General features: G+C 44.0%; 1 protein-coding gene across 5 annotated transcripts in view; it reads right to left on the reverse strand.

Moving 5' to 3' along the window:
* Positions 1-27,617, reverse strand: part of LOC105474942 (dipeptidyl peptidase like 6) — a 1,161,442-nt gene that overhangs the window by 311,122 nt on the left and 822,703 nt on the right. For all 5 annotated transcript variants that reach the window (XM_011729883.3, XM_011729885.3, XM_011729882.2 and 2 more), the window contains exon 5: positions 22,036-22,110. In XM_011729883.3, the coding sequence (XP_011728185.1) occupies positions 22,036-22,110 (75 nt within the window). The remainder of the gene's footprint in view (positions 1-22,035; positions 22,111-27,617) is intronic.

Below are 27,617 nucleotides of genomic sequence, written 5' to 3' on the forward strand. Positions count from 1 at the left end.
TCAACTACACCTCTCAATGAAATCACAAGATAAAAATTAAGTAAATGCAGCCAACAAACCTAGGAACAAACACTCAGGGGATGGCTCAAGGAAAGATAGGGGTAAATTAATTCACATGGGCACAGTTTTTAGCATCCAGATTCTGTTTTTCCGCTGATCAATGGCCTTGAAAGAATAGTCTAATCTATCACAGTTTAATAAGCCTCCTGCTCCTTAATAGAGAAAATGTGTATCCACCAAGCTAGCAGGTAACTGCAACATCAGAATTCACAGGACAATAAGGGTGATTACTGGCTTCAGACACATGGAGAAAGACCACAAGATTATTTTAAAATTACAATGAAATTTTGATTTAATTAATAAAACTTTTTTTTTTTTTAGAAACACATAAATTATTAATTCAGTGAGGCTGATGGATATTTAGTTTCCAGGGAAAATCTACCTCTTTTATTTAGCTGAACATTTTAAAAACTTCCTGAGACTGAGGTAGACAGTTAAGTGTAACCTGTTGGAGGAAGTCCTAGAAGAAATCATAAGCGAACAAAACAGGCAAGAAAAGTCTCAGTAATGAGGAACCCAGGATAAGGTTTACTTGTCACTGTAAGAGCCAGGAAAATAATGTAATTGGAGGCTCCTGGAGACCTCAAGTGTATATGATATTCTGAAGAAGACACAGTTGACTGACATCACATTGTCACTCAGAGGAATCTTGAGGGAATCCAGGAGAAACAGTCTCCTTCCCATGATTATCAGGTAAGTATTCACAAGGGTCCATCACTGCATGTCTGAGAACAGGCCGTTTGAACCAGGGTCCCTCCCTCCCTCCTCTGGGACACTCTGCGGGCACCCAGTGACCGGGGACAGGATGGGGAGGGCAGTATTTCTTGGGCCTGATGACAGCATGTCTCTCCCCACCAGTGTTGAAGGAACAAGCCTGTGCTGGCAGCAGAGGCTGCAAGGCTCACTCAGTGGCTCTCTGGCCCGAGATCTGCCTATAGCTGCTGTGCATTATCACCGGGGTGAGCAGATGCGACGCCTGACACCTGCACACTCGTATGACAACGGACAGTGCTGCCTGAGGGCTGCAGGTGCATGGCTGCGAAGCCCAGTGCCGTTGGCAGTCCTGCCTCCTGGGACTCTGCAGCAATCCTCCAGCCAGTGTCTCCATGGAGTATCTGAAACAGATCCCCCTTGTACACGGCAAGCTGGCAATGCTGTGCTGTATCCATCAACTGCCGAGACACAGTCATGCAGGCAGTGAAGAGGAAGAGACACGGTGATGTAATGAAGGAAACAGCCCTGGTGACAAGCTGGGCTACAGGCTTGACTTACTGCTAATGAGTCACATGATTTCTTTTTTTAATTTTTATTTTAATTATCATTATACTTTAAGTTCTAGGGTACATGTGCATAATGTGCAGGTTTGTTACATATGTATACTTGTGCCATGTTGGTGTGCTGCACCCATCAACTCGTCAGCATCCATCAACTCGTCATTTACATCAGGTATAACTCCCAATGCAATCCCTCCCCCCTCCCCACTCCCCATGATAGGCCCCGGTGTGTGATGTTCCCCTTATGATGAGCATTTTTTCATGTGTCTGTTGGCTGTATGAATGTCTTCTTTTGAGAAATGTCTTTTCATATCCTTTGCCCACTTTTTGATGGGGTTGTTTGTTTTTTTCTTGTAAATTCGTTTGAGTTCTTCGTAGGTTCTGGATATTAGCCCTTTGTCAGATGAGTAGATTGCAAAAATTTTCTCCCATTCTGTAGGTTGCCTGTTCACTCTGATGGTAGTTTCTTTTGCTGTGCAGAAGCTCTTTAGTTTAATTAGATCCCATTTGTCAATTTTGGCTTTTGTTGCCATTGCTTTTGGTGTTTTAGACATGAAGTCCTTGCCCATGCCTATGTCCTGAATGGTATTACCTAGGTTTTCTTCTAGGGTTTTTATGGTATTAGGTCTAACATTTAAGTCTCTAATCCATCTTGAATTAATTTTCATATAAGGAGTAAGGAAAGGATTTTGAATGAGGTGACATCAACTTCCTGGACTTCACTTTCCTCATCTATAAAGTGGGAGATGGGCAGAATCATCTTAGAAAGGTCAATTCCATTTCTATTGTCCTAGGATGCTATTTTGGGGCATGGGAAGTTGGGGATCGAGAAACAAAAATCAATGGGCAACGTTCACACTGGGTCTTTAAGCAGAGGTACAATATTTTGCATGAAGCAGTGTCTTGCTCAGAACCATTCTTAGCTGCAGGCTGTGTGGGATGCACAGGAGGGAAGGACAGGTGGGAAGCGGCAGCACTGGTCCTCGCAAGAGGAAAGAAGAGTCGAGATCAAGGCAAAGACAGTGGGAATGGCGAGGGGAGGAATAACGTTCTAAGTCTCCAGGCAGATCATCCAATTTAGCTCAAGTCGGGATTAAAGCAGCCACCCAAGGCATTGGTCAGACAAAAGGAGTGAGCTGATAGCCTTTGACCTCTGGTCAGAGTCCACCTAAGTGCAGCAGGACTGACTGCAGAGCTGCCGTGTGCTCACTGACCCTGCAGGGATTAATGGCGAAGCTTTGATAATAAATACAACAAGAAGCACCTCTCTGCTTGTCAGACTCAAGATCCTCAACTCTCCTGCATGTCCTTTTGTGAAGGAAGAAAGCCAGTGACTTGGCAAGAATTGATGGAATCATTTCCCATTTTTCCCTTGCTTGTTTCTATGGAATTCATTTGTTCTTTCATTTATTCAACAAGTATTCGCTGATCATTTATGACCTTCCAGGTGCAAAGAGAAGTAAGGAGCAGTTCCTGCTCGTGAGGGACTCACAGCTCCGTGATAAGGCACGCAGCCCTGTAAGCAATGATTGCGTTTGATGCCTGGGGTGTCTGGGGAAGCGCTCACTCAGACTGAAGTTAAATTTCTGGATGGAAGAGATCACCAGCTGGATCTACAGTGAAATGCTGGACAAGGTAGAGAAGGAGATCCAGGTGGAGGAAACAGCACGAGCAAAACCACTCAGGACTCATTTAGTGGCAAGTAAGGGAAAACCCGATGGGCAGCCGCTTAGACAAATCAGGCTAATTTTTCTGACTTCGCAAATCTAGAGAACAGGGATTGAGAGCAACACATGGATGGTGCCCTCAGGGGCTGGGCTCCGTGTCCTGCCCTGACAGCCTGGGCAGCACAGCTTCATGAAGGCAAGGGCAGTGGGGAAGAGAAGGGTCAACTCTGTGTCCCTCTTGCAAGAGAGCCAAAGACTCCCACGGGTCCTCCAGCCAATTTCTCCCTCTATCTAGGGGGCCAAAACCATAACCCGCAGCTCCTGTTAACTATGAGACTGGACAAGCGGGTTTAGCGGGCATAAGGACAGGCGATGGCAGCTGAGGCCAGCAGATAGGAAACGGCTATCCTGGGAAAGCTCCTTCTGTCTCAAGGCGATAAGTTCAACAGAACAATTTTTTTTTAAGGTCAAATGATTCTCCTGCCTCAGCATCCCAAAGCACTGGGATTACGGGCATGAGCCACTGTGCCTGGTCTCAACAAGGCACCTCACCTGGTCACCTGGCATCGGCCTCTACCCTGGAACCATTCAGCTCCCTCCAAGATGGTGGCACCAAGGGTCAACCCCAAACACTTCAGCCCCACCTTGGCCTGCCTGCTTGCCCTCCACTGCACATACTGTCTGCTACAGGTGGACCATCTATCCTCCCTCTCCTGCTCTCACTGTGCCATCCTACCTCCGGCCTGCACTTAGGGGGTTCTTTCATCTGGAGTGCCTTCCCCTGCCTTCCTCTCTTTTCTCCCATGCTCATTACTGACATTTTCACTTTCGAGTCCCCAGTGCCCTGCCTCCAGCTTCCTGTAGGTTCCCGCCCCAAAGACCCCTGCTTCCGAATTACAGTCGGCCTTCAGTATTGTGGGATCCACATCCATGAGTTCGACCAATTGAGGATCAAAAAGATTCAGAAAGAAAAGGATGGGTGCATCTGTACTGAACATGTACAGATTTTTTTCTTGTCATTATTTCCTAAGCAATACAGTAGAACAAATTTTTACATAGCATTTACATTGTATTTGATACTACGAGTAGCCTAGAGATGATTTCAAGTACACGGAAGGATGTGTGTAGGTTATAGGGAAATACTACACTATTTTACGCAAGGTGCTTGAGGATCTGTGGAGTTTGGTACCCGTGGGGGATCTGGTGACCAGTCCCCAGGGGTGCCGAGGACAATTGCAGTGCTCGCAGGCTTCAGGCCAGGACACCGCTCACTCAGCCTATCTTTCTTGATGCTCACGAGTCATTCTTCTGTGTCTCATCAGACTTTCTGAGGGTGGATACTTTGATCCTGTACACAAGGGATGCAGTAATGAAAGTCTGTTGGGTTTTTGACATTGAGGGTAAGAATTCGGTAAGCACATCTTCCAAAGTCTATCCTGTTATTACATATTTCACCAAAACAGCAAAACGTTCTTAGAGCAAAATCACCCTAAAGACTAAGACTGCGGGCATTAAAATGCCATAGAGGCCTAAAGTTTTCTCCACTTTGAAGCTAGTCTTTTTATACTGCTTGATGGCATTTATATGACCTTCTAGAAAAGGCCAAACTACAGTGACTGAAGACAGGTCTGTGGCTGGCAGGGGGTAGGGGTGGAGGGAGGGTTTGCCCAGAAGGAAGCAGAGCCGGAGGCATTTTTTGGGGTGATGGGGCTGTTCCGTATCCCAGTTTGTGATGATGGTTACACAAGTCTATCCAGGTCTTAAAGCTCATAAAATTGCACAACAAAAAGTAGCTATACATATTTTTCGAAAGAAAAAGTTAAATTTTATATGTTATATAAAGATACACTTTTAAATTGAAATCAGGAAGACATTGAAGAGAGACCGATGAATAGAGACACCTCTAGTGCAGGATCGTCCACTAGAGGCAGGCTTTGTTCATGCTTTCTGAGCTGAGTAATTGTAGTGATTGGCTGCAAAGCATGTTTAAATATTTATAACATTAAAGGCCTCCTTAGTATGAAAGGCTATGGAAAATATTTCAACAGAACAGACCTCTTACATGCACAGCTTAACAGAAGTGTGTTTAAGAAGGTAAAATCCTGGAAGCTGCAGCTGCTCATTGCCAGGATGGGCGTCCTGAGCGACGTGGCAAACACTGCTTTCACAGAAACACTCACAGCCCGGGAGTGGCCCTGAAACCACATGCGGGTGAGGGACAGTCCATGTTGCGATGGGTTGGATATTTCCCAAGGTTCTACTGTGGATCAGCCATGTCCCAGGCCACCTTCAAGCATCTCAAAGTCCCTTGGAGTGGGGAAACTTATAAGCAGGAAACTGGAAAACTGTCAAAGGTGTTGTGGGACCCGTGGGTGTGCACAGGGACGGGAGCCCACTCCTGTGGAGTCCAAGGCCTGCTGCTGAAGAGGCTGGAAGGGCATGGGAGAATTGTGAGGTCAGTGGAGGAGGCAGGTGCTCCCAGCAGAGGGAACAGTACCTGCAAAGGCCCAGAGGTGAGAGGGAAGGAGGAGGTGGGATGGCAAGGGGGAAGGGAAGAGGTGCAGATTGGGAATGAGTTACCTGATCGGCACTGAGAAAGGTCACCCTGAAGGCAGTGTGACCAGAGCAGATTGAAGACATGGGGGGTGGGGATGCTGAGGCAAAGAGGCCCTGGAGGCAGATGTGGTTTTTTAGGCAACAGACAAGGTGGGCTGAACTGGGCAGTGGCGATGGGGAAGTGGAAGGGGCATATCTCAAAGGCAGGGGGATGGTGATGCTGCCTGGGCTGGGGAGACACAAGGCCTCTGGCCAGGGTCCTGGTGAGGAGGGGACAATGGTGTTTTTCCTAAAGCGCTGATGTCACAGGCAGGACGTGGGGCCAATGTGGGATGAAGTGAATGAGATCAGTTGCACACACTGTGTCTGAGGGCCCTCCGCACTCCCCGGAGACAGCAGCACACAGGTCTGACGCCTGAGTCAGAACAGAGATGTGATGCGGGAGCCTCTTGTTGTTGAGATTAACGTGTCTCGGCAGCATACACATGAATCATATGCAGATCTCCTCGATACGAGGCTTCTGATTGATCAGGGTGTGGGCTGGGTCCCGAGTCAGCGTTTCTAACAGGCTTCCCGGGGAGGCTTCTGCTGCCACTCAGTGTATCGCGTTTTGGGTGGCAGCGGCTGATGCAGTAGTTGCCGTGGTAGGTTAAGCTGCCCAGGGAGAGTGTGCATGAGAAGAGAAGATGACCTTGGGTGGGACTGGGAAATCCAATCAAGTCTGAGCACCCGAGGAGCTCCTAACTGGCCAGGAGGCAGCCAGGGGGCAGCCAGGGACTGTGGAACCAAGGACTGAGGAAGAGGGAGGGGTGAGCGGCCTCAAATTCTGCCACAGGCCAAGCCACAGGAGGTCTGAGGAGGGTGGCATATGGACCGAATGTTTGTGTCCACCCAAAATGACACAGGAGGTGAGCCCTCCCCGGAAACCAACCTGCTGGCACCTTGACTTGGACTTGCAGCCTCCAGAACTCTGGGATACACACGTCTGTTGTTGAAGCTGCCCAGTCTGTGATATTTTGCTTTGGCAGCCCAGGCAGCCTAAAACAGGCACCAGTGAATTCCAGAGCGAGAAGACTGCTGGTAAGATGGGTGAGAGTTTGGCTGCGTGGTGGGGGCCAAGTACAGTTGCCAGCGGGCTCAGCGGCAGCAGAGCCCCCGTCAAGAGCAGGTGCTTGCAGAGAAGAATGCCTGGAACCACAGTCCTCCATCCTTGGTATTGCAGAAACCATGCAATCTCCCAAAGCCAGTCTCCTAATGTACAACCTGGGGGAGACACTCATACCGTCCCCCAGGGGCTGGGTGGCTGAGCACTGAGCACTCATTCCACTCTGTGGGAGACACATGGAAGAGTGAGTGGGGAGGGAACAGAGAGGTGAGTCCAGCCACTTCTTTCTTTAGTCATTTGATTGTGAAGAACCAGAGGAGGACATGGGTATGGGTTGAGAGAGAGAGAGAACTTTTTTGTCTTTGCTTTGTTTTGTAATGGGAGAGAACGGAGCAACCTGAAATGCTTACGTTCCGGTGGCGGCTGAGATGAGAAGGTGAAGTTACAGGAGCCAGGAAACCTTGACATCTGAAGCCCAGCTGAGAAGTTTAGGAAACAGGAGGAGGAGGAAGGGACCCTGTGGGAAGCTGTCGAGGTGAGGGGCTTCTTCCCTCCTCCGTCCACTCAGCTCGGCCATCTGAGCTTCCCGTTCACTAGTTCTGCTGTCCATGGAGGAGAACCAAAGCGGCATTCTGTCCTCTTCTAGAAACCCGACGGGTCAGATAAATGGAGCCCATCGCAAGATTCTTGGAAACTAACTTATTTATGTCTCTATGTGTTCTTTGTTCACAGAAATGTTGTAAATAACTAATTATCATCTGGACATGCACATGGTTAACCAGCATGTTTCCTCATCTCCAGAGACACCCCTTCAGCTGACTTTCTATTTCCAGGGTTTTGCCAGGGATCACTACACCTGCACTCAATGAAACCTTTGATTCCCAAAGCAGGCACTCGGACTGTTTCCGCCAGGACGAGGAGGGCAGGTGGTGGCTGGTCCCTTTGGGAGTAGCAGAATATGTTTTTAGGGATGTATTTGCTCACAGTGAGCAGGGCACTGAGGGGGCAGCTGCCCTTGAGGAAAAGGGGGCTGCAGTAGGCACCCGGGATCTACTCCCAGTTATGCCAAGGGCAGCCCAGGACAGGTGGCCCAAACCTGCCTCTGGGTGACACGTGGGGATGCAGGGACAATAGTCAAAAATCCTGGTTTCCAACAGCAGGAGAAGGCAGGTGGAAGGAGAACGGGGCCTTTTCGGTAACCCCGGGACATTCTGGGGACATGAGAGAGTCTGAAATGAGACGCTGCTGACGGCCACGTACAATACACAAGCCAGCACTCCCGCTCCAGGGACGATTATTCTGCTATCGATTATTCTGCACCTGCAGGGGACACTGTTGTTTTCTTTGCTGTATTAGACATGCCTGCAGAGAAGATCTGCCTGTTTCAAAAGGGCCTGAAAGGCTCCAGAAGCTCTTTGTTGTCAACTCAAGTTAGAGCTAATAAGCTTCTCATCCCTCAGGTGGGATCATGTGGACAGGGTTGAGAACCACAAGGCACCCCAGCTCCCTGGGTCCTCCTTGCTTCTCCTCCTGTGAAACCCGTGTTCTCCTCCTTTCCCTGTTCTGAAGCTGCTGAGGTGCCAGGGCAGTCACAGGTGCATCAGGTTGTGTGGGAGAAAGCGGGGCAGGACCACGGCAGGCAGGGTTCCCTGGCCCATCCAGGCTCTTTCCCCTTCTGTTCCCTCCTTCCTGTCCCGTCTGTCTCCTTTTCCCAACACAAATCTCCTCTGCCAATCCATTCCATCTCTTCACGGCCCTCTCTCCCTCCACATTCCCCAAGTGCACGATCAAACAGAGCTAACCTCTGCCTTCTTAGCTCTCTTCTCCCCACTACCCTTGCTTGTATCCATGGCTCTTTGTCATGCTCTTTTCTGCAGAATCTTTTATTCCTGCTCTCCAATTCAGTGGACACGGGTTTCTGGTTCCTTTGCTTCCCTAACGCCCTGCCCTGGTCAACCTGGGCTCTTATATACTTAAAAAACTTTCAAGAAATGAATGCAGGGCAAGCAGAAGGAACATTTGGGGAGCGGAGAGAACAGAGGCTGTTTCTAAATTTGGATCTGAAGTCGCACTGGGAAGGTGGCCGCCATAGGCACTGGGAAGGCTTCTATCAGCAGAAGGGACCCGCGTCTAAATTTTATGTTGACTTTTCGCTCCTTTTTGCCGCTCTCTCTTTCTTCTGCCTTCTTTTGATACCTGAGTACTTTCAGCTCCTCTCTGATGCTCCCTGCTCTGTCCCCTGCAGGCGTTTCCCACGGCTGCCTCTGTTCCTCTGCAGTGATTGCACCGGGAAAGTTCTCCCAATTCCTCTCTTCTTCACCCTGGATCCTCCTCGCCTTCCAGGCTTTCTTCTCTATCAACTTTCCCTGACTCAAGCCCCTTGTCCTCTCACATCTTTGGACAACTAGAATTCACACACATTTTTGGGACCATGGGCCTCAGCTCATGTTGAATGTGTTTCTAACCCTGACATCATCTGCACCACATGAAGACTCACAGGGCAGACTGATTCCCATGGACCCCTCAGGCTCTAGCGGCAGCCCTGGAGGGAGGAAGGCAGGCTGCAAAATGCCATTATAGAGTGGGTGAGGGGCAGTCTCAGGCCACGTCTTTGTTGGAATTACTAACAAGGGAACAACGTGCCATTCATCATTCACAAAGACATGGATGTATCACAGGAAAGGGAGTTCTGCCTGAGTGCACTGCCTCAAGACTTTTCTTAAGAAAGAAAAAAAATGTCAGTGGTCAAAGTTAGGGAGGTAGGGAGGAAATACACTAAGAGCAATGAATGAACAGTTTTAGTGTGTATGTGCATGTGTGTGTGTGTGTGTGTGTGTGTGTGTGTAAGGGGCAGGGAGAGGCAGATCGTCACACATACCCACTTGATTTTGGAGTCTTACTGTTATTCACCGCGACATCCTATCCCCTCCGATGCGCAGGAAACTCTGCCTGGGAACCAAAGACGCTGTGGATTTGGGAGATGTACTGTCTGATAATGGGGCTCATTCTGGGCAAAGTGCTCTCTCTCTCTCTCTCTCTTTTGTTTTGTGCTCTCTCTTTTAAAGATTTTGTTCCAGGGTGTGCACGGAGATTAGCCTACATTTGCCCCAAGTATCCCTAAGGTCACATGGATAACTTGCCCTCCTTACTTTGTCTCTGCCTTGCTCTTCTCCCATCGATGCATGTGACAGAGTTCCCACAGTTCAGAAACCGTCCAGAGGGAACGACATGTAAACACCTGTGAGGACATGGGTACCTGCCAGTCCATCTCCCTGCTCCCCATCTGCCTCTGCTCCTCTCTGTCACTCCTGCATTTTGGGCCCCCCATGGGGGTCAGCAGAGGACACAGCTGGCGTTTGACTCATGACAACTCTAACCCTAACGGAAGGTGCAAGCTTGCCAATGGCAGGCCCTTACCTGGCTTCTAAGAAAAACAATTAGTTAATTCAGGGTAGGGGGTAAGGTTAAAACTGATCATTGTAATATTTTGTAGTTTAAAAATTTGCTTGATTTCACTAATTCTTATTTCTAAGAAATCATTTAATCAGAGCTAGATACCTACCAAATCTGCTCATGAATTTTCATACTTGGATATTTCTTTGTTCCAAGAGTAAGAAAACATGAGATTTTTCTTTTCCTTTTCTTTTTTCTTTGAGATGGAGTTTCGTTCTTGTTGCTCCGGCTGTAGTGCAATGGCACAATCTCAGTTCACTGCAACCTCCGCCTCCTGGGTTCAAGTGATTCTCCTGGCTCAGCCTCCTGAGTAGCTGCGATTACAGGCACCCACCACCATGCCCGGTTAATTTTTGTATTTTTAGTAGAGATGGAGTTTCACCATGCTGACCAGGACGGTCTCAAACTGCTGACCTCAGGTGATCCGCCCACCTTGGCCTCCCAAAGTGCTGGGATTACAGGTGTGAGCCACCGCACCCGGCAGATTTTTTGTCTTTGTATAATTGGTTACCTCTGGCAGCTCTCATGGCAGCCAGAAAGAATTCAGAGCCTCTTGAATCTCTGCACGTGTGGCTCAGGTGGAGAGCTAGGTTATGGAGTGACACCTAGCCATTGTTATGCTCCTTCTACTTAGAAGAATGGCTACTTTTCCAGTTTATGATTTCTGAATTATACAGCAGATTGCAGTGCCATTGGGTGTTCCTCCTCCCCTTCATCTCTCACTTTTAGTGAGAAAGTACTTACTCCTTACTCCCTTTGTGCACACATATGCACACGTACCCTCATGGACAGGCACACACACTCAAGGGAAATCACACAAATCCAGACACTCTGGTGTCTGCTAAATTGGCACCACCGTCCTGTAGAGGCAAGTCACTGAGAGACCCAAGGCGGCTCCCAATTTGGAAACTGTTCAAGCAACTCACCACTTGCGCTCATTAATTTCTACAGATTCAAAAACTGTGGTTATGGACTTGGCCCGAAGCACAGTCACGGCAGATGCCTCACCAAAGCCTGCCAAGCCCCAACAGCCCCTGCTCACTCTTGCATGCAGCCTGCCAGGGTGGTACCCAAGGCTCTCTCAACACTCAGGCTTTCATCTATCATAAACTCTCAAGACTAAAGCAACCTGATACAGTGGGAAAAAGAACATTAGAAAACGAAAACCTATTGTTTGCGAAAACTACAAGATTCCCAGGCACTTGCTATGCTGTGCGCACAGAGAGTGTCGCCAGGCTCGGCAGTGATGATGAGTTGCCTTACTGTGAAAAACACCAAGAGAGAAGCGGGAACACCATAAACTTTTTTTTTTTTTTTTTGAGATGGAGTCTCGCTCTGTTGCCCGGCTGGAGTGCAGTGGTGCGATCTCGGCTCACTGCAAGTTCCGCTTCCTGGGTTCACACCATTCTCCTGCCTCAGCCTCCCGAGTAGCTGGGACTACAGGCGCCCGCCACCACACCTGGCTAATTTTTTGTATTTTTAGTAGAGACGGGGTTTCACTGTGGTCTCCATCTCCTGACCTTGTGATCCGCCTGCCTGGGCCTCCCAAAGTGCTGGGATTACAGGCGTGAGCCACCGTGCCCGGCCCACCATAAACTTTTGACAATGACATTCTGGAAAGTCTACTTGGCATCATAAAAACAATAATCTTAGTTGAGCAGACGACAAGCAAAAGCATGTCCTAACCTGTTTCTAGAAACAGTTTTCTAATTTTAACCCTGTGCTAAAATGGCAATGGGTGTGATATTACTGGTAATGCTCTGGCTGGTGTCTTAAGTTAACATTTTGTGAAATTATTTTCTCCATAGCAGTTGGAGCCCTAAATCACAAATAGAATTGGTCCTAACACACAACAATGATTAATCTGTACAGTTTTTCGTAGTTTTAAAATGCTGTAACCATGAAATAGAGATAATGATCCACACTAAAAGTCTCTAGGCCTTAACTGTTGTTCAGAAGACCTGAGTAACTGAGTCTATATTAGTCGGTTTTGAGTCTCTGAAAATAATTGCCACTAATGAGCTCCCCCACGATAATGGCCAGCTACGTCGGAATTGAAGAACCAATCCTTCCAGAAGTACTTGAGTCATTCTCCTCTGGCTACATTATGATGATGGCCATTCCTACTGAAAGCAATCGAGTGTTCTCTATCTCACACCTCACTCTGCAAACCCACTCTCTCTTCATTTACATTTCTTCACTTCTTTTCTTACCAATTACATGCATTTCACTGGTTCATGGAGAAGAGTCAGATCCCCTTGACAAGCTGGTGGGTGGTCTTCAGGACTTGTTATTACTACATGATCACTGCAGGAGGCCGAGCGACAGTGCTCTTCACAGACACCCCACACAGCTTTGGAGGACCCAACCCTTGACCTGCCCCTGGCTGTCTAAACTTCCATGGTGTCCCCTGAAACATCTGCCCTTTATCAGTCAGCTGCTCCTGCACCTGCAGTCTCTCCCAGAGTTTGTCCCCTTCCAGCTCCCGCCTGCACAGGCCTGGCTCTCAGAGGTCTCGGCTTTCTCTCTTCCATGCAGGTTTTTTCTAATCCCACCCTCCCATGTTCTAAACACTGCAAGATGGACAGGGGATCCTTCCCCATGACCCTCCCTGAATCTTTCCTCCTCCTCCCTCTGTGAGTCCCTGGGGTCTCTGAGGCTCTCTGCCCCCTCCTACAGCACCACTGAGTATCTTCCAGGTCATCCTCCCCCAACGCATGGCTTGTTCAAACCTGCCAGCCCTTGACCCCTCCTTCATCTTTTCACTTCTCCTATGAATCCCATCATCACAAGAACCTAGCTGCACTTACCTTCTGATATCCCCACTCTATCCTTTCACTGCCTTTGCACAAGTTACCCCACCACCTTGGACTTCTGACCCAACTCAATACTGCTAATCCAGCAATGCCACCATTTTCTACCTCTGGCTCCTCTTGGCTTCACTCTTCCCAGACCCGGTGCCTCTGAGGCCTGTGGCAATCACCACTCCTCTGAAAATACCTGATCTCTCTTACTTGCCAAATTCCCAGCCCCAGGGGACACCCACCAGGGTCTCTGTGCAGGCCGTGGGCACTGAATACTCGTGGGAGACAGCGAGCAGCCTCCTTTCCCAAGAGCCCGCTATTTCCCAGGCATCCATCCACAGGGGCTGTGCCCAGCCTGCTGAGACTGCTCATGCATTCTGTCTCCAGACTACGCTCCCTCAAACTCGCCCGCTCCTCCACCATCACTCTCAACAAAGGACCACATCTCAAAATTTGGGGGGAATAATACAAGAATGCATTGAAAGGAACCCCGTGATTCTTTCACTAGGCCTGGAAACAAAGCTACCTACATTTTCAGCTGTTTCCTCCCTTTCTACTACAAAAGGCACATGTGTTTTCCTGTGGGTCTGAATGTTCTGGGGGAGGGGAGAGGGCATCGTGAGTTCAAAGGCCTTGAATTTGGAAGGGACTCAGGAGGCCTGAGTTATACAGGAAGGTCACTGTGGTTGGGCAGAGTGTGGGGTGTGGAGTGTGGGGTCAGGTCCCGTGGCCTCGGGCCTCTGCAGGGAGTGAGCGTCCACCACTATTATGTAGCAGGGGACGAAGACAGAGATGCAACCTGATTTACCTGTCAAAAGATCACTGTGGCCACACTGTGCAGACCAGCGGGATGGGGGCACGGGAGAAGCAGAGAGACCAATTAGAGGGCGACTCACAGCGCGGTGTCCCTGTGCGGGGTGACAGTAGGGGAGGTGCTTTCTGTGCTTCTCAAGTCACAGACACAAACTGCCACTTATGACAACCCCTCCCACTGCAGGCCGGCCCGGAATGCACGATCTCATTAGGACGTTCCCCTGCCTGGGGCTGTGTGCAAAAGCCTCTTTTTGTAGCCCCCCATGAGACAAATAGATATTTCACACGCTCTGCAAAAACTATACACGAAAGAATCGATCCTGAAACCTCAAAACCTGTAGATCTGCTGGAATGCTGCAGGTGAGTGATATCCTCCAACTCCCCCACTAGCCAGAACCACAGATACACACACACCACACACACCACATAAATGCACACACCCCCACACACATACACACATCACACACATGCACACCACACACACCACACATACCACACACATACACACATCACACACACATACACATACCACACACATACACCCCCCACACATACACACATCACACACACACATACACCCCCCACACACACACCACACACACACCACACACATACACACATCACACACACACACACCACACACATACACCCCCCACACATACACACATCACACACACACATACACCCCCCACACACACACCACACATACCACACACATACACACATCACACACACACACACACCACACACATACACCCCCCACACATACACACATCACACACACACATACACCCCCCACACACACACCACACACACACCACACATACACAACCACACCAACACACACACCACACCACACACACACCACACACATACACCCCCCACACACATACACACACACGTACCACATACACACCACACAAATGCACATCACACACACCACACACATGCACACCACACACACCACACACACCACACACAGACACCACACACACCACACACACACACATACATACCACACCACACACGCACCACACCACACACGCACCACACACACACACCACACACACACCACACACACGCACACACGCGCACAGCATTACCTTAACAAAGTTTGCATTTTGTTGGGAAAAGAACCATTGTTTGGGCTACATTTTTTCTATGCCTAAGTTTGTGCTTTTACATTTAGCTCCACAGCCTGAGTGAAAATATAAATAAAAATTTAAAAAAAACAAGAAAATAATTGTTAGTTTTGAGCCTGTTCTGTGTTAAAACAATACAACAACAAAACAAAACACCCTAAAAGTCTATAATTTCAAAAACAGATGGGAACAAACAACAACAGCCAGTGGCCTTCCACAACCAAAAGAATCTCTTTCCTCTGAGGCTGCTGGTCAGATTCACAACAGGAGGCAACAGTCTACGAGAGACAGGAGCCCACACTGGCATTATCTTATGCTGCTTATACAGGCTTAGCCTTTAAATAGTTTCCCAAGAACGTGGATATATTATTTGATTTTCATAGTATTGTGAAGCTGCATGCATTGTGCTAAGAGCTATGCGAAAACACACATTTCAAAAATCATTGATGACCATTTTTGATAATCTCATGTTGTAAGAGTCACAGGCAAGTTGGCCTCATATCGGCTAAGAGTAACATGTCAGGCAGGGTGCTGACAAAACAATCTGGACCATTATTTATAAATTCGCTTGCAAAGGAAAGATGGTTGGGCTTGAGACACAGGAATTCATCCTGGGATAAAAGAGCTTGGAGTGATGCTGACGGGTGTGAGATGCACTTCTAGGCAGTGCAGGGGCAGTTTCTGGTCTCGGTGGGCAGTGGGCAGGCTGTTCATCCACCGCCTTCTTGGAGGGAGAACCTGCTGAAGGTGAGACTTGCCTCCTGCTGCCGCAGCAGCTACTGGGCTGAGTAGAAAGGGTAGCAGGCCTCCGTAGAAATGGCACACACAGGCCCTGCTCTTCAGTTTGCCCTCTGAGGCCACTGCAGAGGGAGACAGTGAGCTCCCTGTGATTCTGATAGCAGCCCTGATACATGAGAATGTGCAAGGCCTTCATCCAGCAGAAAACACTTGGATCAACTGGTTCCCCGAGGTGGGCCCAGGAAAGGCTCTGTAGACAGTGCAGAATGAACCAGTCCAAGAGCACAAGAATCAAGAAAGACAATTCCCTTAGCCACTCCTGGACAAAGATTTCATCCCTTCTTGTAATGAAAAAGGGATGGCAGTAAACATCAGAACCATCTTATAACAACAGCTATATTTCTTGCAACATAGAAACTCATATACTCAGAATTGGCTGGGTGTGGTGGCTCACCCCTGTAATCCCAGCATTTTGGGAGGCCAAGGCAGGTGGATCAAATGAGGTAAGGAGTTTGAGACCAGCCTGACTAACATGGTGAGACCCCATCTGTACTAAAAATACAAAAATAAGCCGGGTGTGGTGGTGCGTGCCTATAATCCCAGCTACTTGGGAGGCTGAGGCAGGAGAATCACTTGAACCTGAAAGGCAGAGGTTGCAGTGAGCATTGCACCACTGCACTCCAGCTTGGGTGACAGAGTGAGACCCCGTCTCAGAAAAAAAAAAAAAAATTAGCCATGCGTGGTGGTGGGTGCCTATAATCCCAGCTACTCAGAAGGCTGAGGTGGGAGAATCTCTTGAACCTGGGAGGGGGAGGTTGCGGTGAGTCGAGATCACGCCACTGCACTCCAGCCTGGGCAACAGAGTGAGACACCACCAAAAAAAAAGAAAAGAAAAGAAAAGAAAAAAACAAAAAAGAAACCTATATACTCAGAATTACCTGACTTGATTTGCAGCAGTTATAATTTAGTCCACAATATGGGTTCAATAATTTATAGCCCAATCCCTTCTATTACGTTTATAAAGTCTCAAGTTATTTTTAAAAATTAATTAACATATAGATAAAGGTAACTCGACCAGATGGCTGCATAGAAGATTCTGGAATGTAGTTGGGGTTCACCTCACCAAACGGGTTTGATCAGGATTATCCACGTCAGGGTGTTCTTCAAGCTTTATATGAACACAGTCCCTTAGAGAGCAAAATGGGCCCTATCAACTCACCACAATGGCAGGAAAAGAGTAGCAATGTATCAAATATGAAAACTGCTTCCAATTCCTGCCATGAAAAGCTCAGCAGCAAACCATCTTCTCTCAGGACTGAGCAGAAGCCATCTCTAAAGATGGAATTTTGGCCCTGTCAACACCCACGCCGTGAGCTTGGAAGCAGACCCCTCCCCAGGTGAGCTCTCAGATGCAACTGCAGCCTGGATGTCACCTTGACCACAGTCTTCTTTATAGAAGACCCTGAGTGCAAGGATCCTGCTAACTTGAGCCCAGATTTCTGACCGGCAGAAACTGGGATGATACGTGTTGTCTGTCTTCAGCTGCTATGTTTTGGAATAATTTGCTATTCAGTGACAAGTAACTAAAATGGATCGGTTTATCTGTTTCAGTTATATGAAAAATTTGTAAACAGATCAGAGTATCAACCCATTTTACTGAGTGAATGACTGTGTGATTGGGATTTTAGGGAAAAAAATCTTAAAATCTGACCAGATTTTGGACAGAATTTCATTTGGACCAAAATGATGTTCCACTGGCAATGATACAATCATCTCAACTAACTCCTTTAAATATTGCAATGAAATTCTTCACAAATCTTCAGTGACTCTTTCTGAAATGATTCTTTAAGGAAGATATTTTTCTCTTAGCTCTTTGAAATTAATATTTTTAAATGATCTAAGATATTAATACTAGGCTATTTTGAGGCTCTCAATAATACAGAGGGTTGGCATAGTTAAGATGAGCTAATTTGTGTATGTTCAAGGATGCTAGCCAAGCTATACATTTAGTAATATTAAAATAGTTTAGTAGGAAAAAGTATTAATATTTTTAAATGATCTTAGATAATGCATTTTACATTCTTTTTCTCTCTCCCCAAAGAGATCTGGAAATGTTTCTTATTTGTCAAATACATCTCAATGTAAAAAAGCATGGCTGCTCTAATTAGATACATTTGTTTTAAGGCAATTTTTCTTTATTGGTATAGTTAATACAGTTTCAAATTAAAACTAAAAAATTGCTGTTTCTCCAATGTCTAACTTAGCTTCAAGAGAATATTCAGAAACTGCATACTGAGAAATGTTATGAAATTTTATGTGTAAAATAAAATAAAACTCATTTAGCAAATGTCTCTTTGGAGCAGGAATGATCTTTTGAGATAAAATAAGATGGTGTTAATAAGCACACATTGCAAACTATGATGCTGGTGTCACAGAAATACAAACACAATACTGTTTATTATTTTCCACATTCCAGATACACTACTTATAACCTATAGGTGTCTGAGGCTTGAAAAAATGGAAAACTGGGTTTGCTGTTTCTCGATTTTACTTGATAATTGATATTTGAAATATCTTTTTAAAGGCTACTTTTGAAGCTCTCAAAAAAATATAGGGTTGGCATATTAAGATAAGCTAACTTGTGTAGGTTCAAGGATGCTAGCCAAGCTATACATTTAGTAATATTAGAAGAATGTAATAGGAAAAAATATGCTAATTAGCATGATCCCACATTTCTAGAATAAACATGGAACGTTATTAGGATATTTCACAACTGAGATATTTTCCTTTCATTACATATTTTGTGGATTTGATAGAATTTCAAGAACTTGGATTGTATCTTGGTATAGCGCTAGGGGTTCAGAGAAAAGATACACCACAAATGTATTTGCTCAGTACTAAATGTACACAGATGACCCTGGCTGGGTCCTCTGCGGTGGGGACAGACAGGAGATAAAAAGACCTGTCCCTGTCTTTGAGTATCTGACAATATAAAAATGGACAAATTAAATTAGTCTATACCAAACAACTGGGAAATGATATAACATTGCAATTAGTCTCTGAATAAATGAGAAGAAGAGATACCCAATGCATATTCTAAAAATTAACCTTAAAAATCTTTCCTTCAACTCTTATTCTTAGGATGTTGCTGTACTATTTGTGTCTAAACTCCTTAATGATCTGGTCTTGTTTACTCCTTTCTCTTACCACCCATGCTGTGCTGGAAAGCTCTTACTCACTCCTACTTGAGCCACTGCCAAGGCAGCTGATTTCATGTAGGCATCCATCAACTCATTCCAGTGAAAATGGATAGAGCCTTAAATCTGGTCCTGGGTGTACACACGGAACTACTCTGTGCTCAAACACATATACCCTGGAAGTGTAGGGAGCTGACACCTATTGGGTCGCCCTTCACCACTGGGAAACAGAAGCCCAGGTTCTCCCAGGAAGACGGCTCCAAGATGCAGTGCATAAGACTCAGTGCATTGCTCAAGCAAACATAGCTGGTGAGCATCGGAATGAGCCCTTGAACCTATGATTATTTGACTTCCAAGTCCAGTATCTTTGGGCAGGCAACACAGAGAAGCAGAGGTTGAAGAGATTATAATTATCCTGATGAAATATTGAAATATAGGGTATTTTTTTTGTTTGTTTTTTTAGTGTAGTGGTAACCCAGTATATCAAAATTTTATTGCAAATGAAACATATACTGAAATAAATGAAAGATATTCAATAATTGGACAGTTGGTTTACACGAAAACATTTTTATGATAGTCTTTTTAATGAAAAGTTGAGTCGGTTCACATAAACAAGTTATACTAGCTGCCTCTGAGATACACACATAAGAATATGTTGAGCTTGAATCCAAATAACAAATTATAGTTTCCTTATAATTCCTTATAATTAGATTGGAATCACATGTTGTAATACCCACTTGGTAAGTGCCATGTAACCATCATGAGAATATCAGGAACTTCAAGAAACTTACCTGTTTAACTAGAGGTCTCTAATGTATTTGAATATGGAACCTTTAGTTGTTTCTAAGGAATACCAATGGATAATATAATATTATTAATTGATTATACTATTAATACAATACTAGCAATAATAATTACTGATACTAAATACTGATTAGGAAGTCCTGGTCTATTCCACTAATTCCAGAATCACAGACCTAGACTCTTCCTTTGAAACTCACCCCTCCCTTTTCTAATATTACTTACATCTTAGTTGATCTAGTTAGGAAGATCTTCCTAATATCTAACTCCAAATTCTCATGCTGAATCCCAACCTCTTTCCCTTATAATTTTTCCTCCAGAAGAGCAGAGAATACTTGCTTGAATAGTCATGTATACAGTGACTGCTCGGTACTGAAAACTATTAAGGATTACTTATTGTATTCAAGTTGAAAGTATCTGTTTCTATAGACTTTTTAACATTTTTGATATTTTATCATTTTTATAGTTCTCTAAATACACTTCAAACTTTCTAGGTTTTCCTTCAGTTGAGAAAACAAACTGAAGAGTCTTACTCCAAACACTGACAAATACTGCCCAGTGAGAAAGGGTTATTTCAAGGTTCCTGTTTAGAGCCACTGCTCCACATGGTGAAGACTCATCTTTAGCAAAATGATCTTCATCAAAATGGTTTCTGGTTCAATGGGATCCCAGGGAACTCTTTCAAACAGAGCGTTGGGAAGCAGAAGAAAGTGGTGGAGAATTGTATCATGCACAGAACCACAGCACCACTGAGGACAGCATGCCTCTTCCAATCACATGGGGGTGGGAACCCCTCTGTCACATTCTGGAGAACAAATACCTCACTTTGGTTTGAGGCTTCTAGGAGCAGAATACTCATTACCGCCATCCCACTGTTGGGGTGCTCCAATGATTAAAAGATTCTCTAGGAAGATAACCTGAAATCAATTTGTCTTTCTAGGCTTTTCTCACTCAGGTGTTAGCTGTGCCTCCTGGGGCAACCCAGAACACATCCATGAAAGACTTTCAAATATCTGCTAACATTTTTCTTTTATACAGGTGTGGAGATTATATTTTTGGTGGTTTTCAAGGGTGATGAAGGAAGCTGAAATGGTCTATGATCCGTGCACATTGCACCCAGGTGCCTGAGGCTGAAAGAGGCAAGTTTAAGGCTGTGTCTAGGTAATGCAGAGTCCCAAGCTTTTTAGAATGTCAAGTTCACCTACTGGTCCCAATCAAAGAGATAAAGATGCCCAATTGTTTCAAAGAATTTGGATGGAAAAAAATGAAAAACTTTATAGAATGGACGTTTAAAAATGGAAAAATGGAAGACTGAAACAGAGTCCAAAAAATCTACAGTTGGAAGAATAAAGTTGAAATCTCCAGTAATCTAGTTGTCCAATCAACTCCTAAAAGAAAGTTTAAGAATTCAGAATTGAACTTGCATCTTCATGCAAACCAATATCCCAGCTTTCCCAGTGGATATAAACCAAAAAGCTCAACTGTCTCATGCCGAGAAGATTCTCTCAAACTCACCACTGAGCCATTCTGACCTGAATTAAAATGCAGGAGTCATTATACCTCACAGAAGCATCAAGAAACTCCAATTCAAATAGTCTCAGACATGCTAGGGAGGCAGTAGTAGATTCTATATTTTATTTGACAAAGAGGAAAGTTCTTAAAACATTTCTACAGTTGCTTATCTCTTATAAACTGGACATCTTCTCCACTTATACAAATAAACTTTACCTTCCAGCTTATTTAAAATTAAAGAGCCAAAATGAAATTTGAAATACCAGCATGTTCAATGAAAAAACAAGAAGAAGGAGGAAGATCCTGGCTTAGGAAGTTTTATACTGCTACTAAAGCACAGTGAGATTTTCCAGAAAATTATGGTGAAATGTTATGGTGAAATGTTTAGCACTTCCTTATATATACAGGAAGTGCTAAAAATAGGCATTTATATAATGGAAGTGATAGCTTCAACTCTTCACTAGAACACTATGATGGCCAGGAGATAATTAACAAATTATTTCAGTTTAAGGAGTTGCTTTTTGTTCTTAGGATATTATTTCAGTTTAAGCAGTTGCTTTTTGTTCTTTTTGTTCTTAGGATAAAATCTATTATTTCATTGAGAAAACAGCCAGAAAAATAATTGCACAAAAAGGCAAGATTCGTGTCTATGAAGAAACAAATTATTACCATCTTCCTCAGAAAAGTCTATTAAAAAGCCTCTAAACTATGTGACTTTTTTCCCCGACAAGCAGATTTTTATACCTTTCCTCTCTCCTAGGTGGCAGTATGATATGCAAAAGAGACTTCCAGGATGTACAACATATTTCTGGATTCAAAGATCACTAAGTATAGAAGAGTCAAGGAAATGTACTTAATGAGATATTAGCATAAAGAAACAATTCTTTTGTAGGCAGAAAAGGATAATACTCACTGGTTCCACATTGTATGAAAAAAGTGCATACTCTCTATCCGGAGATATTTCATATTTGATGGCTCTTAATGATTCCTAAAAGAAAAAATAGACAAAGAATTTTAAAGCGTTACATATAACAAGTCAGAATCTTGTAATAAAATTATATCTGCTGGTGCCATTTTCAAAATTAATTAGCTATTAAAATGGCTATATCCTTTCTTTGTTAGTTGAATAATATTTAGCTAATGGATGTTTTTTCACATTTTATTTGTTTTTTTTTTTTTTCAAATTTCAGCAAAACTTACTTATTGGACTTACTGAGATAAGCCAATATAAATAAGCATTAAAGGCTGGGCACGGTGGCTCAAGCCTGTAATCCCAGCACTTTGGGAGGCCGAGGTGGATGGATCACCTGAGGTCAGGAGTTCAAGACCAGGCTGGCCAACATGGTGAAACTCCGTCTCTACTAAAAAAAAATACAAAATTAGCCAGGTGTGGTGGCGCATGCCTGTAGTCTCAGATACTTGGGAGGCTGAGGCATAAGAATCACTTGAACCCGGGAGGCAGAGGTTGCAGTGAGCCAAGATTGGGCCATTGCACTCCAGCCTGGGCAACAAGAGTGAAACTCCATCTCAGAAAAAAAAAAAAAAAAGAAAAGAAAGAAAAGAAAAAGAAAGAAAGAAGCGTTAAAAAGCAAACTTTTCTACAAGACTCTCAACCTCTTGATATGTTTAGAAACCTTTTTCTCACTAATTCTAAGAAGCATATAATAAGCAGAGTTGTTACTAGAATAGAATCGCATTGTACACATTATTTTGCAACTTGCTCTTTTCCCAACATGGGCATCCCTACAAGTCAATAGATAGAAGACTAACTTTTTCCTTCAAATTTCTTCATAGTACAAACATCATCCCACATAAATGATACCATCAACTGTGCTGTTTTCTTTTAATTGCCCCTGCCCTCTGCACTGCAAGCACATTGCTCCACAGATACCCACACCCACCCCCAGAGCCCACAGTGCTGACCTGGTGGACATCACTCTATGCATGCTCAGGCAACCACATGAAATCAGAGAGAGAGATGACAGAGATTAGAAATGACATCACATTGGCCGGGCGCAGTGGCTCACGCCTGTAATCCCAGCACTTTGGGAGGCCGAGGTGGGTGGATCACCTGAGGTCAGGAGTTTGAGACCAGCCTGACCAATATGGAGAAATTCCATCTCTACTTTAAAAACACAAAATTAGCCGGGCATGGTGGTGCATGCCTGTAATCCCAGCTACTGAGGAGGCTGAGGCAGGAGAATCGCTTGAACCTGGAAGGCAGAGGTTGTGGCGGACTGAGATCGCGCCATTGCCCTCCAGCCTGGGTGACAAGAGCGAGACTCCATCTCCAAAAGGAAAAAAAAAAGAAGTGACATCACATTACGCTCCTCTGCACCTTAGTTTTCTCATGCAACAATGCCTTAAGGAAATGAAGGAAATGACTGCAAGGACTTGGGTTCCTTTGATTGAGTAGTGATCTTTCAAGAATTCATAATATCGCATAGTGCACACCGTGGGATATACTTTAATCTAGTCACTCAATTCTCACCAAAGGTAGACAATGCATTCCTGTTATTTATAGCTTTGTTCTATAAAGTCATCACGAACACTAGTTCATGTGGAACTAGTGGATACTGAACCATTGCCTCTAGAAGAGACTCAACGTTAGGTTCCTTTGAACCTCTGGTCACAACATTTTAGTCACATGATCAATAGATAACCTTGTTTTATGTGTCTTTCTTTTTAAAGACACCTTATCGAATATATAGTGTTGATTCATAAACATTGGACTCATGGCCAGCAACACATGACTTATGCCTAAGCAAAGCTAATCTCGAAGACGCATTTTCTCCATAAGGCGCTCACAGCCTTCTTGCACTTAGTGACACTATACAGTACTTCAGCACTATGCCTGGGACCCGCTTTCAACAGTGAGATCACCAGCATAAAGCACAAACATGCAACAAAAAGGAGCACCAAATGGAACAACAGAAAAGGACAGTGGTTCATAGCATGAAAGTTGAAATGAAAAAGCAGAATAGTGCTTTGTTCTGCTGTAGCTGGGAATGCCAACATTGGACAACTCAAATCTTTTGCACTACGCCTGAGAACGATGGCAAAAGTGCTATGATTATCTCCTCGGGGCTCACAGATACATTTTATCACATGGGTGAATTTGGAAATATAGAAGCTGTGAATAATGAGAATAGATTATAAGCATTTCTAGTGAGCTCTTACTATAAACAGTGTTGTAATAAAGATCCCAATCTATGTCTTTGCTGATATATGTGTGGTTTTCACATTTTCATATAGAATAGATATCCATGGGTGGACAATTTACAAGTTTTAAAATTAAATAGATATTGCCAAACTGTTTTTCAAAAATGTTTTTGGAATGTGCACTCCCACCACAGATGTATGAATGCATGTTTTCTTCCCTTCTCTGGAAGCATAAGGTGTTTTTCCTTCAATTTTGACCCTCCCATAGATGTAAAGTGGAGCCTCATTGATAGTTTAGTTTCTATTTCACTGCTTGTGGATACATTTGATCCTTACTATCCATGTTTTAGACAATGTTGATTTTATCTTTAGAAAACTGTCTATCCACTTTCCCTTGAAAATATTCTCCATGCTTCCATTTTTCTCCTCCTATTCATTTTTAAACTCCTGCCTGTCATGCTCTTATCCCCACCACGTGACCACAATCTCAAGGTTATCAGAGACTCACTTTGCTAAGTGCCATAATTTCTCAGCTGTCATCTTACTTGACACAGCTGACCAGTCTCTCTACTCCTCAAAGCCCTGACTGTATCTGGCTTCCTGGACACTCATCACCTGCTTTTCTCCTACCTCCCTCACTGGTTCTTTTCATGCTATTTTGTGCTTCTCTTTGTTTTCCTGAGCTCTGAATGTTGGAGTGCTCAAGGATTGATATTTGGATCTCCTCACTTCCTAGGTGGTGTTATCCAGACTCATGGTTGTAAAAACCATGCACCGTCTGGCTGAGGATTCCAACATTCATGTCTCCAGCCCAGACCACCTGAACCTGCACTGGACCTGGCCTTGAATTTCAGACTTGTCTGGCCAACTGCCTCCCTGACATCTCTACCTGAGTGTCACATGGATACCTCAAGTCAATGGGAATAGGCTGAGCCCTTGTACTCCACTCCCACCTGCTCAGCTCCTGTAACCTTTTTCCTCTTCTCAGATAGTGGCAACCCCATTAGCTTGGTTGTTAGGTCAAACTCTTGGCTATCTTTTTTCTTTCCCTCTGTTTTACACACCCTACATCTATGTGGTTGGAAAATACCATTGGTTTACCTTCAAAATAGGTTTGGAACCATTTCTTCTCTTTCCCACCACCATTACCCTTGTCTAAGGTGTGTGCATTCTTTCCTGAGGTACTGCAGTGGCCTTCTACCTACTTTCCCAGGTGGCCAGGGGCATCTCTCAAATATGCAAATCACATTGCTCCCCCGGGAAACCCTCCCACAGCTTCCCATCTCACCTGTGGGAAAAGCCAAGTCCTGACTGACCAGGCAGCCCTGCTGGACCCAGTTCCCTCTTATTTCTCTGCGTCAATCTCCCAGTATTCTCCCCTCAGTCCCATCCCCTTCATTCCAGCCACGTCAGTCTCTGTCCATCCTAGAGCAAGCCAGGCACATGCCATTCTCAAGGCCTTTGTACTTCCTCTTTCTTCTGCCTGAAATGTTCTTGACCTTTAATTTCTTTTGGCTTTTTTTCTCAAGTTACCTTTTAAGTGAGGCCTTCCATGTCCTTCAATGGCTAATAAATCTAGATATTAGCAGCCTTGCCTCTAACTTTTTATAACCCTTTTCTCTGATTTATTTCTCTAGGTCTAATCATATTAATACATATTATGTATTTTTTAACTTATTTATATTAAATATTGTCTGCTTTCTTCATTAGAGTATAAACACCTTGAAAGGAAGATTGTTATAATTTTTAATTTCTCTCAGCAATGTTTTGTAGCTTTCAGCATACAGAGTTTGCCCATATTTTGTTAAATTTATTCCCAAGGATGTACTATAATTGATGCTTTGTACATATAAAATACATGTATATTTTAGTTTAAATATCCAATTGTTTATTGCTAATATGTAAAATTCATTTGGGTATCTTGACCTTATTTCTGTGGCACTGATAAATGTAATTATTTGTTCTGGTAGATATTGTCTGTATATTTCTTAGAATTTTCTACAAAATCATATTTCCTGTGTATATAGGTTTTTCCTTTCTTTTCTATCTAGACACTTTTTATTTCTTTTGGTTGTCTATTGCACTCTAGAGAACTGCCAGTATAATGCTCAGTAGAAGTAGTGAGAGTGAAGAACCTTGCTGTTTTTCCTAAGCTTAAGGAGAAAGCCTTCATTCTTCTCCATTGAGTATATTTGCAGTATTTTTAATAGATACATTTTATCACATTGAAGATATTCCTGTCTATTTCTAGTTTGCTTGGAGTTTTTATAATGAATGTGTGTTTAATTTTCTCAAATGCTTTTTCTGCATCTATGGAGATGATTATGTTATTCTGCTTTTTCGGTCCTAGTCTGTCAATATGGTAAATTACATTGCTTGCTTTCAAAGGTTAAACCAACCTTGCATGCTGGGATAAGCTACCATGATGTGTTATCCCTTTTGATATATTGTTGGACTCAATTTGCTAGTATTTTGTTGAGGATTTTTGCATCTGTGTTCATGAGGGAAAGTCATCCGTGGTGTTATTTTCTTTCCACTTCTTTGTTTGGTTTTCATTTCAGGGTAATACTGGCCTAAGAAATGGACTTGTGCAATATGTCTTCCTCCTCTTCTATTTGTCTAATAAGTTTGTGCAGAATTGGTACTATTTCTTACATAAATGTTTGGTAGAATTGATCAAGTGAATCAATTTGGTCCTTGAGTTTTAAAATATGGGGCTTTTAAACTACGAATTCAATTTATTACACTAACATCCAGTAATTCAGGTTACTTATTTCTTCACTGGTGAACTATAATACTTGGTGTCTTTCAAGGACTTTTCTGTTTCATTTATGTTGTCCAAATTATTAATGTGTTTGCTTGGTGTCTGATATTGTTCTTTTCCATCATCTTTGCTCTTGATTGATTTTATTGTTCTTTCTGAAAAACAAGCTGGTCATTTTTTCTAACATTTTTCTGTTTTCTATGTAGTTGATTTCTGCTCTTTTATTACTTTTCTTCTGTGTGCTTGGCATTTTAAATCTTTTTTTTTCCTAGTTTTTTTTTTTTAAGTGAAAGCTTAGATCTAATATGAACAGTTAAAGATATACACTTCCCATTAAGTACTGCTTAGTTGTATACCATACATTTTGATATTATGGCTTTTATTTTCATTCACTTAAAACACATTCAGTTTCTTCTTTGGCTGATTTGTTATTTAGAAATATGTCGTTCAATTTCCAATTATCAAGATATATTCCAGATATTTTTCTGGTATTGATTTCTAGTTTGTTTCTGTTAAAGAACATACTTTGTATAATTTCCATCCTTTGAAATATATTGAGATGTGTTTAA

This window comes from Macaca nemestrina, chromosome 4 (assembly GCF_043159975.1).
Source record: "Macaca nemestrina isolate mMacNem1 chromosome 4, mMacNem.hap1, whole genome shotgun sequence".
In the NCBI taxonomy this organism is placed as follows: Eukaryota; Metazoa; Chordata; class Mammalia; order Primates; family Cercopithecidae; genus Macaca; species Macaca nemestrina.